At 57.3% G+C, this 12,129-nt stretch overlaps 1 protein-coding gene across 13 annotated transcripts in view; it reads right to left on the bottom strand.

Moving 5' to 3' along the window:
• Positions 1-12,129, bottom strand: part of ABLIM2 (actin binding LIM protein family member 2) — a 154,682-nt gene that overhangs the window by 56,351 nt on the left and 86,202 nt on the right. For all 13 annotated transcript variants that reach the window (XR_009701071.1, XR_009701072.1, XR_009701073.1 and 10 more), the window contains exon 9: positions 6,689-6,766. Coding sequence is in view for 8 of the 13 variants with exons in the window: in XM_061191940.1 (XP_061047923.1) it covers positions 6,689-6,766 (78 nt within the window). In the remaining 5 variants the exon portion in view is untranslated. The remainder of the gene's footprint in view (positions 1-6,688; positions 6,767-12,129) is intronic.

Raw genomic sequence — 12,129 nt, 5'->3', positions numbered from 1 at the left:
GCCCACCTACAACTGTGGAGGGGAGACACTGACACACCCACACCTCCACACACTCACTCGCACCCACACAACCTCACCCACCCAAACTAGTACACACGTACACACCTCCCTACCCAGCCACTCACACACATACACTCAGGGCTTTGGAGCGCTTTCAATACGCAGCCAACTGCCTGCGGTTTGCCGGCCAGCTGTGTGACCTCAGCAAGGTCACTGCAGAGGTGCTCACTTGTGGTGACGCACCTGGAGCCACCACATCTGCTTAGGTGAGGTCCACCTGGGTGCTTGCTCCCCTGGGAGTGGGCCCGGCCTCCCCTGCACCGCCCACTGGCCCCTCCTCCTGGCTCCGGGGGCTGCCTAGGGGTGCGTGACTGGACAGGCCTTGGAGAGCGGTGGCCGCCTCGGCTTGGCTCTCACAGCAGGGCCGAGGTTCCCCCCCAAATACCGGTCTCAGTCCCCGTGTCCCTGCAGCACCCCTCCAGCGCCGACGGAATGTTTACAGCCCACGAGCCCAACGGAAGAGAGGACGTGAGTCCCCAGCCTGCTCCGAACACGAGCCAGTTCCTGGTGGGGTGGATGCCCAGGCTCCCGTCCCTCCTGGAGCTGACACACCAGTCACCTCCTTCCCCCGGGTCCCCTCTGAGGATTAATCGCAGCCTGGCATTGCCAGCCACAGGCAAAGCTGGCCACTCGGGCTGCCCCCGCTGGCTCGGCTCGACCCCCAAAGCCAGCAGGAACCCTCATCTCAACCCCGGCCTCCCTCGGTGCCCCCGGCCAGGTCAGCGCAGCCCCTGCCCTCCTCTCTGCCCCTTCCCAGACCCAGGTGGCTCTGGTCAAGGCCCTCACTGCCCGCGTCCCTATCCAGCCACAGCCTCCGGGGGGCTGTCCTGCCAGCAATTCTTCTAACAAACACCACCAACAGCAGCGTGACACTACGCCCTCCGCCCTGGACAGCACTGGGCTGAGCCCACGAAGGGGGCACTCACAGGACCTCCTCTTCACAGAGGAAGAACCGGAGCCCAGAGAGGCCGGGTAACTTGCCCAGAGTCACACAGCCAGGGAGGAGACGCAGGCTGTCTGAGTCCAGAGCCATGCTCCCCGCCATGGCTCTCCTCTCTGCCAGGGCCACGTCGCTCAAACTCCAGCTGCACCCCGTCGTCCTCCAGCTCACATCCTCTGGCAGCCCCTTCCAGGATGGGTGACACAGCCCTCACTGCAGTTTCCAAACTTGGCCCTGATGTTTCCAGCCCATTCATCATAAGGTGGCTCCTCCTTGTTCCCCCAGCGTGCGAGGCTCAGCCTCCACCCTCCAGCTTTCCTTCATCCTCTGAAGTCTGGCAGCCCACCTCCTCCAGGAAGACTTCCCTGACCACCAACTCCAAGGCTCGCATGAGTCATTGGGTACGCTAGGGGCAATCCCTGCCATCTGTGACGCAGGTTGAGACAGTGAACACCTGATGTCTCAGAGCTCTGGCGATTCCCTTGGGAACCCTGGGCAACGTTCAGAAGACCTGAGTTCAAACCCTGAGTCTGTCGTTTGTAACTGTGGTGCCACCAGATCAGCATTTCTGAGCTGTTCCTCTCTGCCTTCCGGAGAAATCTGAACTCAGGCCCCTGGGGATCTGGCCCTTGTGTATCTGCTCATCCAAGCCTCTCACTCCCCCACCCATGCCCCTTGTCAAGCTCAACTCCTTACAGTTTCCAGAACATCCAGAGCCTGAGTGAAACAGAGCAGGACCCTATGGTGTTTCCACCCATGTCCTCTGCCTGCCTTTTGTCTGTAGAAAACCTTCAGCCAAAGAATAAGTTTAATCAAAGAAGTGAGAAGATGCAAAAACAAAGGAAAACAGACAAAGGAGACCAAATAATAATAGTTTAATCATTAAGCAAAGTCAAAGACCTTTAGTTCCTCCTTAAGGGCTACAGATAATATTCTGAGCCGTATCCTGGGAGCTGCCTTATAGATACTGAAACCCCTACCAGGTGGAAGAAGTTAACTACATGATGACCAGACTGTAGCCATGACGTAAGTGGCCACAATTCCAAGAATTGGCCTCAAGGAAATGGGAACAAACTGACCCTGGAACTGAAGACTAACCGTACTTAAAACAATCAAGATGACGCTGGTCAGACCACCGATGACCAATGTCAAGATGACTGTCAGAGCTGACTGTGCAGTTTCTGCACGTAGCCCCTTCCCTCCGTCTATAAAAGCTCTTGCCCAGTGATTGTCAGCGGGGGAAGTCAGCCTTTGGACAGGAGTCCGCCCTCTTTTACCTCGCCCTGGTTGCTGGCATCCAAAATAAAGCAAAGTTTCCTTTCCACCAACCTCGCCTCTTTATTGGCTTTTGAGCGGCGGGCAGCCGGACCGCACTTTCGGTTACATGAGGGCTTGGTACATGCTGTTCCCTCCCTCCGAAATGCCCTTCCCAGGCCTCTTTGCCCGGCTCATCCTCTGGTCCTTTCAGATTCAGCCTGCTTCCCCTCCACCACCTGAGTTGGATGTTTTTCTCCTGGGAGTAAAGGTGCTGATTTTGTTGGCGCACCTGTCTCCTTTCCTCCTAAGGCTGGTGGCTCCTGGGGGTTCAGGACCCTGACTCACCATGGAGTCCCTCTCCCTAACAACTCCATGCTTGACACGGCACAAGTCCTCGGGGCAGGCATGCCGAATGGAACTAAAATCGATTGCGCATTTGCCAAAGCCAGCTGGGTTCTCTGGGTCTTTGTCTCCCCCTGAAAATGGGAATACCACCTGGGCCTTGTCCATCTGCTGGATTTCGTGACCATCAACACAGCTCGATATAAAGGGCGATGCTGCCGTGGGGCTGGGAGAGGCCGGCATTCACAGGTCACTGTGGAGGCTGTGTCCACCCACCCACCTCTGTCCTGCTATGATCACAGCACTCAGTGCCCGCTGGCTTTCTCAGCCCCAGTTGCACAGTCAGCAGCGCCCCCCTTGCCCTGACAGCGGGGATCAGGGAGGCAGCCCGACGATGCCAACTGCCACCAACACGACCCTGCTCAGAAAGAAGCCTGCCCGCCCCCAGCTGGCCGGCTAGGTGGCTGTGCTCCTGGCTCCTCAGCATTTGTCCTGCCCAGCGGGGCTCACAGATGCATTTCCTTGCATCCAAGTCCTGGGGCGGTTGCCATGACAATGGGCTATGTTGTCTAATTGGCGGAAGGCCACTGGAGTGTGTGTATGTACAAGTGTTTTCCCTTAGCTTTCTTCTCCCTTACACTGTATCCAGCATAACAAATAATAATAAGATATGACCACAGATGATGTTATAGCTATAATATAATCCTACCGATAATATAATCTAATGATGCTGCTTTTATGCTATGCCGACTCACTGCTTTATTGCCATGGTGAAGAAAGGTTACAAAACAATATAGCCAATGTGACCATGTGACCTCGTTTTGTTAAAAAAAAATACACGCACACAGAGAAAAAGAGACCTAAAGGGCGTCCTTCAAAATATGAACAGTGGCTACTCTGGCTGGGAGGATTATAAATGGTATTCATTTTCACCTCTGCACCAATCACTATTTTTTTGCTAATAAATGTGGGTTACATTTGTAATCAAGAAAAAGACAGTGAAAAGATTACTTTTAAAGACCCACAATTTATTGAGCACCTACTGTGTGCATCTTTTACCCTAGATACTAAGGTGAGTGAGGCACGGACCCCGCCCGCCAGGAGCTCACAGCCCGTGTGGGAGACGGTAGCCACATCACATGATCAATTCCCTGCCATTCCTGCGCACAGGGACATCACGGGGAATTGATCTCTTCCTGACGGGCAGGAAGGGAGAGGGAGGGAGAGGAGGCTGCATTTGCGAACAACCGTCCCACAGCAGGCGGGTCCCAGGCGGCTGGCATCCTTTTAAGCTGGTGCATGGATTGGGACCGCCGTCCTGAGGTCCTGAGTGTGCCCAGCACTGAAAAGAGTCGGGTGCACAGTAGGGTGACAGGAGATACCAACAGGGAGATGGAAGCAAGAGAGATAAGAAGGGCATGCTTGACCAGACTCTCGTCTCCTCAGTGAAGGAATTGCATGGATGTGCCCTGCCAACTGGTGCTGATACCAACCCTGACTTGGGAGGGACGGCCAGGGTGGGACGCTTCCCGGCTGGGCGCTGGCCGTGGTGCTGGGAGTCCGTGTGTTAGAAATGGATGCAGGTCCATGACTTAGAGGCTGTGACACAGACTAGCTTCTGCACCTCTCTGAGCTGCACCTAACTGGGATGCCGAGAGGCAAGAGGAGACAGCAGAGTACGCTCCTTGGTACCCAGGACTCAAGGCACCTCTGCAGCGTCAAACTAACAACTGGTGCTTCAGATTTCAGGAGACAGGATTAAATGAATTCGCCCGAGGTCTTCTATTTATTTATGTTTTTTAATTTTTAATTTTTTAAAAATATAGCAGTGGGTACACTTCAAGGCCTTCTGTTTAAAACCGGAATCCAGCACACTCGTTATTAGCTGAGAAGTCTATCTCAGCTGGGACGGTGCGACCCGCTGGAATCTACCTCGGCTGAAGGCGCCCCCAGCTGGTGGGCAACTTCTTTGCCCACCGTCATCCTTGGCAAGTTCGTGTTCCCCAAGGGCGGGGAGGCCATGTGACCCGATCAAGGCGCGTGGACTTGGCTGTGCTGAGAACTGCCAGGTGGAAGAAGGGACCCAGCAGGGCTGGTTTTCAGCGCTGAGTGGCGGGATTCCCTGGGAAGAACCCAAGCTCTGTGGTGGCGGAGACCTGGGTTCAAAGGCAGCTCTGCTGCTTACCGCTGCATGGCCTTTAAAGCAACGGTGGTCACAGAGACCACTGTGATCACAGAGAGCCCTGCTCACTGCACGGTTACATGGTCACTGCCGTACCTGAGCCTCTTACAAACACCAATTTGTTCAAAAAATAATAGTTCACGTTTAATGAGCAGTTTACCAGCAGCAGCTGCTGCGGTCTGGGGACACGACCATGCCTGGCCGCATGCCGAGTGCTTCACAAATACTATCTCATCCAAATAATAATAGTCATTATTATTATTATTCATGATGATGATGGTATTAGGGGCTCAATCGTGTCCCCCCAAATTTCTATGTTGAACCACTAGCCCCCAGCACCACAGAAGTGACTACATTTGGTGATATGGGCCTTTAAAGTGGTGATTAAGGTAAAAAGGGGTCGTTAGGGTGGGATCTGATCCAGTACGCCTGGTGTCCTCCTGAGAAGAGGAGATTAGGACACAGATGTGCACAGAGGGACAACCACGTGAGGACACGGGGAGAAGACGGCCGTCTACACGTCCAGGAGAGAGGCCTCGGAGGGAACCAACCCTCCAGACACCTTGACTCAAGACTCCCAGCCTCCAGGACGCTGAGAAGATACATTTCTGTGGTTGAAGCCCCCTGGTCTGCGGTACTTTACGGCGGCCCCGGCAAACGAGCACAGATGTCATAACAGTAATCCCAGCGAGCGAGCGTTTCCGGTCTTCCCTCTGGGCTCAGGGCTGTGCCCAGGGCCTCCCACTCAGTACCTCAGTGGCCCTGGGCAGCAGGCACTGTGGGTCCCCAGGTACAGGTGAGCTCCCAGAGGCTCAGAGAGGCTAACATTTCGCCCAAGGGCACACAGCTGCCTGGTGACTTCATGCTGCCTTTCTGAGCCTCCGGGTTTGCATCTGCAAAGGGTCATCCTGCAATTTACCCTCCGGACTAGAACCCTTGTTATTATCACCCATCGGAATTCGGGTCAGGAATGGCCCTAGCCCAACTAGAATGAGAGTTTGGGGAGTGGGAAGCAGTGTTGAGAAGAGCGAATCCCATCCATCGTGTGAGACAAAAATGAGGCCCTGGCCGGGTGGCGGGGGGGATGAGAGAGGCGACTTGTGCCAAGTCACCGGCTGTCCTTCGGGTGTGCAGCTGGGCCAAGACACCCAGCCCAGGGCTCGCCCCCCTTCCCCTCCCCCACCCTGCACAGGCTCTTTCCCAGACAATGAAGTTCGCCACTTAGACAAGTAAACTAGCAAATAATTACAACAATCACCTTCCATTTCTAATCCCACCACCCAGAGGTAACTGTTATTAACTGTTGACTAAAATGTTCCCAATCATTTTTAGACTTGTATGTGCACGTACACACATACACACACAAATACCCATACCCATAATACACACGCACGCACACACACACGTGCACATATACACATATGCGTACACACATATGCACATACATACACACGTACCCGTACATACATATGCACACAAATACATACACACACAAACGAAAATGGGATCACATAACACATATTACCCTTCACATGCGTCTTCTAAAAACAAGTTAGGAACTTTCCACAGCAGCGGGCACAGATCTGCACCGTTATTTGTGACACGTGCCCGAGTGTTATCTACGCAGGTGAGTCCTGGCTGTGGGGATGCGGGTGTGACTCACCGACACCTCTGTAGCCACAGCTGTGAGCACACCTCTCTGTGCACCTGTCGCCATATCACGGGGCAGCCGTGGTCACACAGCACATCCACACTGGAGGCTCCGACCCAGCCTCACAGTCTGCACCAATCCCTCCCGCGGCCTCCGGGGGGGTGCTGGTCCCGGTCCCCCACTCCGAGGGCACTCTCAGCAACGACCCCAGGCCCCGGGGCCCCTCCCCACTCTCCACAGAGAGAATCCAACTTACATAAATCACGCGGCTCGGAGACCCTGAGGTGCTGGAAGCAGGGGCGGAAATGATGCTCTCTGCAGAGGTTCTGGTTTCCTAGGAGAGGAGGAGATAGGAGGAGGCTGAGGCAGACTGTCAACGCGAAGAACCTTTCAGAGGCAATTACACTCCAACAGAAATGCCGGCTCACGAGATACGTTTTATTTGCAGGTTGAAAGAATTCTTAAAATAAACATGCAGGCTTGAATGAACGACAGCACAGCTGTAATCAGAAGACACAGCAGGTGACCCTGGCTGCAAGCAAAGCAGCCACGCTTTCAGCGCCGGCCGGAATCGCTCCCGTGATCACCAAGCTTTCACGGCGTCAAGATTATCTGTTTTTCGAAGGATGAGAGCAAGCGATGCAGTTTCCGTGTTTCTGCGCGATCCAACGGCAAAGGCAGAATTGTGTTGCTCAGAGACCTTATTCTCCATGTCGATTACGGCGGATGTACTGCAGCTCTTCCACCAGCCCCGCCTCTGTCGTCTGAGTCGGCGGCCCTCATCCCTGCTGGGACCACCCACGTACCTAACTCTCCACACCTCCCACTTGCCCCGTCTAAACGGGACCCATCTCCACAAAGGGCCCCCCTCTCCCTACCCACTCACGGCTCCTCTCTTGTTTTCTAAGCAGGTCCCTTCCTCCCACCCCCTGGAATTCTGTCCAGCCCCTCAGTGGTCCACACCCGCTGCAATGGCGCCAGCAGCCTGGGAGGGGCCGCATTATGAACTGAATTGCATTCCTCCAAAACTCATACGTTGAAGTCAACACCCCAGTTCCCCAGAATGTGATGGTATTTGGAGGTATAGGACATTTAAGGATGCAATTAGGTTTAAACGGAGTCTTTAGGACAGGCCTGGATCCAATCTGACTGGTGTCCTTAGAAGAACAGGAGACTAGGATACAGACATGCACAGAGGGATGACATGTGAGGACACAGGGAGAAGACGGCCCTCTACAAGCCCAGGAGAGAGGCCTCAGGAGAAACCAACCTGCCCACACCTTGATCTTGGATGTCCAGCCTCCAGGACTATAAGAAAATACATTTCTGCTGTTTAAGATCCCCAAGTCTGTGGCATTTTGTATGGCAGCCAGGACACTAACACCCATCATGGACCCCCGCCAAGTGGATGACCCCCAGCTCTGGCTACACTCAGCACAACACCAGCGAGAATGGGACAACACCAGGACCAGATGTGAGGCCGACACGGCAGTGGGAGGGACAAACCTGAAAGGCATAGGGGGTGGTGCCTGGGTAAACCTGATTGGAAGCCTGTTTTGCATCTAGAAGGGAAAGAGAAGAGGGAGAGGGCGTGATGCCCCGTGGTCATCTCTGCGCTCGGTCACTTGTCCAAGCTGGTCCATCCCCTCTCCTTGCCCCAGTTATCACCCTGGCATCCTCTTGAGGCCTGCCCTGCTTCTCCGGGCCCCTCGGAGGCAGGGGCTGGGGTCCCTCAAGGAGCTCAGCCAGACCCCTGAGGCTCGGCCACCCCCAGTAAAACACAACGTCAAGTCTGTTGCAAAGGAGATGCACCATCGGAGGCCAGTGACACTGGGTCTGTTTTATCACTGCCCCTGTGGCCAGGTTGCCTATTTCACTAGGCAAAAATGATGTAGGTACACATTTAATACATTTGAAAGAAAACTTTGACTCTCATCTTTCTTCTCTATGAAATGGAATAACCTGCTTGGAAGGCGCTTTCTTTTTCTGAGGACTCAGGCACAGCCTGTTAGGGGCTTGGCACCGGTAAATCATCCTTACTTTTATTTCTGTTCAGTTTATTCCAGCTCACGGCAGGAAGCCCCTTCTTTGCAAAGGCGACGAACACTGGTTGTTTTAAAAGAAAAGTGCCCCTAAGCTGAGAGCTGCAGCAGTGGCACAAGAGCTGTCCCCCAGACCAAGAGGGACACTTCCTGGCACAGGTGGGGCGGCATCGGCTTACTGTCACCATGACCCCGACGGAAGGGGGCTTGGGCTCTTTGAGCGGCCGCGGGTGCCTGGGTTTGCTCTGGCATGTTTCAGGGTCCCGAGCAGGCAGGTGGGTGGCTGCACGGTGCTCCCCTCCCTGTGCCAGGTTCCCAGCCCTGGAAAGGGCCAGGGCGTCCCCACGTCCCACAGGTCAGGGAGCCCAGACACGAGGGGGCCAAGTCCAGGTGATTCTCCCAGAGTCAGGAGACCTGGGCTTTCTCTCACTTTCTCCCTACCCTGACTCCAATTCGTTCCAAGGAGCCTCACAATCAAACCCAATACCCAGTTGTGTTCTCCAGGGCCTTGTTCACACCAGCAAAGGGCTGGGCAGCTCACCCAGCCCTGTCCCCACCGCTCAGCCTGGTCCTGGGAAGCGTCGTCCTACAACAGTGATGGGGGCACCTGGTTCTCATTAAGGTCACACACAAGCTGCATGGACACCGCGTGAGGGGTCAGCACCCACTCATCTCCAAGTTAAAGCCTAGGGGCTGAGGCTCAGAGAGGGCTAGTGATTTGCCCAAGGTCACACAGCTGGGCAGAGGCAGAGTCCAACACCAAGGCTTGCTCTCCCACCCCGGCGGCCGCTGCGAATTCCACTAAAACGTTGTCACTCATGCTCAGTCACCCCGTCCTTGCGTTTGGGCCTCTGGGACCATCTCAACAAGCCTGTCTTCTCCCTGCTCAGCGGCCTCACAGTCAGCGCAGGGGCTCTTGCTTCCTCCCAGGTCTCCCCGCGGTAAGCAGCCCCGGGTTGGGGTTGGGGGTGGGGGTGGGGAAGGACATGGGCTCTTGACACGGTAACCGTGGAGACCCGCAGCCTGGGGGACCAGCCTGGTCAGTCCAGGATTCCTCTGCTCCCACCAGAGCAGGAGCCCGCCCGGCTGTCCCCGGCCACCTCCACGCAAGGAGCTCCTCTCCAGCTACTCGGCTGACACAGGGCCGCCCCTTGCCATGGCTCTGAAACCCGCATTCAGTCCCCAGCAGATCGCGGCTCCTCCGACTCGGGACCCAGAGCCAGAACAGGGCTGGGCCCTGTGACCCACCCTCCCGCACACCTGCCAAGTCTCAGCTCCGGGAAGCTGGCCTCTCCCTCACCCTGCGGCCCATCCAGCTGGCCCCATCCCTCCCCCTGTCACAGGCAAGCATCCTGCACCCTGGAGCCTGCCCATCTGTCTCCCCTGCCAGATGACATGGGCCCTCCTGTAGGGCAGGGACCCGCTGGTCTTATTCACCTCTGTGCTCCCGGTACCCAGCCCGGAAGGGACACAGCAGGTGCTCAGTGGCTGTGGGTTGAATGACCACGTGATCCAATGCCCAACGATGCACTGGGGACGGGCAGTTAGGACCACAGCCTTCCGACGGGTTTTCCCTGGGCACGCTCAGCAGACGCATGTCCTTGTCCTGGGGGGCACCCATCCCCCGGGGGAGCACGCAGTCAGGGAGACCTTCCAGGCAGTGAGGAAGGACTGCCCTCCCTCTCCTGGCTCAGTCTGGCACGGACTCCGGTGCTGGCCCCTGTTGCTGGACGCAGAGATGCAGCTGGCTCCCGGGGGTTCTGGAGCCCACTGGGCCTGGCGTGAGGGGCACTAGTTAGGTGACTGCTGAGCAGCCCTCCATACGAGTGAGTTAGCTCTCGTCTGGATTACCACGTAACAGTGGAGCTGCCTCCACCCAGAGGCCGGACTCGGAGGGAGTTAGTGACGCCACCTCTGCTGCACTTCTCAGGGGCTGATGGCCCCCTGAGCAGATCCTGCTGGGCTGACCCGGAGCTGACCGGGTCTGGCTGGTTCATGCGCATTAGCTGCCTTGCAGGCAGTGAACAACACAGAAAAGTACAGCTCTCTCCCCGCTGCCCGGGCAGGGAGCAGTCAGCTGGCTGGGAGAACTATCTCCAAGGGGACCCGAGTGCCCAGGGAAAATCATCTGTGCCTGTGCCACCCACCCACTGCCCCGCCCACCTACCGTCCTGTCCACTCACTGCCAGGCCCGCCCACTGCCCCGCCCACCACTGCCCTGTCCATCCACTGCCCCGCCCACCCAATGCCCTGCCCACCCACTGCCCTGTCCACCCACTGCCCTGTCCACTCACTGCCCCGCCCACCACTGCCCTGTCCACGCACTGCCACACCCCTCACTGCCCCGCCCACCCACTGCCCTATCCACACACTGCCACACCCCCTCACTGCTCCACCCATCGACTGCCCCGCCCACCCACTGCCCTGTCCACATACTGCCCTGTCCACCCACTGCCCCGTCCACCACTGCCCCGTCCACCACTGCCCCACCCACCACTGCCCTGTCCACTCACTGCCACACCCCCTCATTGCCCCACCCACCCACTGCCCCACCCACCACTGCCCTGTCCACGCACTGCCACACCCCTCACTGCCCCGCCCACCCACTGCCCTATCCACACACTGCCACACCCCTCACTGCTCCGCCCATCGACTGCCCCGCCCACCCACTGCCCTGTCCACACACTGCCCTGTCCACCCACTGCCCTGTCCACCACTGCCCCACCCACCACTGCCCTGTCCACTCACTGCCACACCCCCTCATTGCCCCGCCCACCCACTGCCCCACCCACCACTGCCCTGTCCACTCACTGCCACACCTCCTCATTGCCCCGCCCACCCACTGCCCCACCCACCACTGCCCTGTCACCCACTGATGTGCCCACTCACTGCCCGGCCCACCAAGCCCACAGTTTATTCTCATTTCCCAGGCGAGACAGAAGGGGCTCTGAGGGGCGGAGGTGGGGCTGGGACCCGGGGAGGGTGAAACAAGGGACAAGCAGGGCATGACTGGGGCCTGGATCCTGTCCCAGGACATGGAAGGGCAACTGTTGTCAGGCTGCTGGCCTCTGCCCCAAATGTTCCCAAAGCATCTGTGGAAACAAGCCCAGGAAGCCAAGTCCAGGGCAAAGACCAGCCCCCGGGGCAACGAGCCTTCCCTTCCTCCCTGCCCTGCCAGCCTTCAGCATTCAGAGGGCCTCCCTTCTGCTGGGCCAGTGGCCTCTAGGCTGAGAGCAGAGGTGGCTGCTGCCACCAGGCCTGGCAGCAGCCGGGCTCCCTGCAGGCCCCGAGGCCAGCTCAACAGCGGGTCCAGAATCCAGGGGCTGGTGCTGAGCATGCTGACCTGGTTAGGGGAGGCTCTGGGGACACAGAGGACCCGGGGCACGTGGTCCTTCTCTGCGGAGCCCTCCCACCCCGGCTCAGGGCCACCTTTCCCCAGGTTGCCATGACACACCAGGGGTAGCAGGATGGTCCCCACGGCCCTCAGACGTAACGTGCACCTAAGTCCACCTGTTCCTGTCTCTATCAGGAACAGCAGGGCTTGAGATTTAGTCACCTCGGTGCCGCAAGCCGAGAGCCATGAATGATTCACGAAGGGGCAGATGCCCAAAAAGCAGCGGCTTCCAAACCCACTGAAATCAACTGCTAAAGAAAA

This window comes from Eubalaena glacialis, chromosome 5 (assembly GCF_028564815.1).
Source record: "Eubalaena glacialis isolate mEubGla1 chromosome 5, mEubGla1.1.hap2.+ XY, whole genome shotgun sequence".
NCBI lineage: Eukaryota > Metazoa > Chordata > Mammalia > Artiodactyla > Balaenidae > Eubalaena > Eubalaena glacialis.
This window is presented reverse-complemented; position numbering and strand designations above follow the sequence as displayed.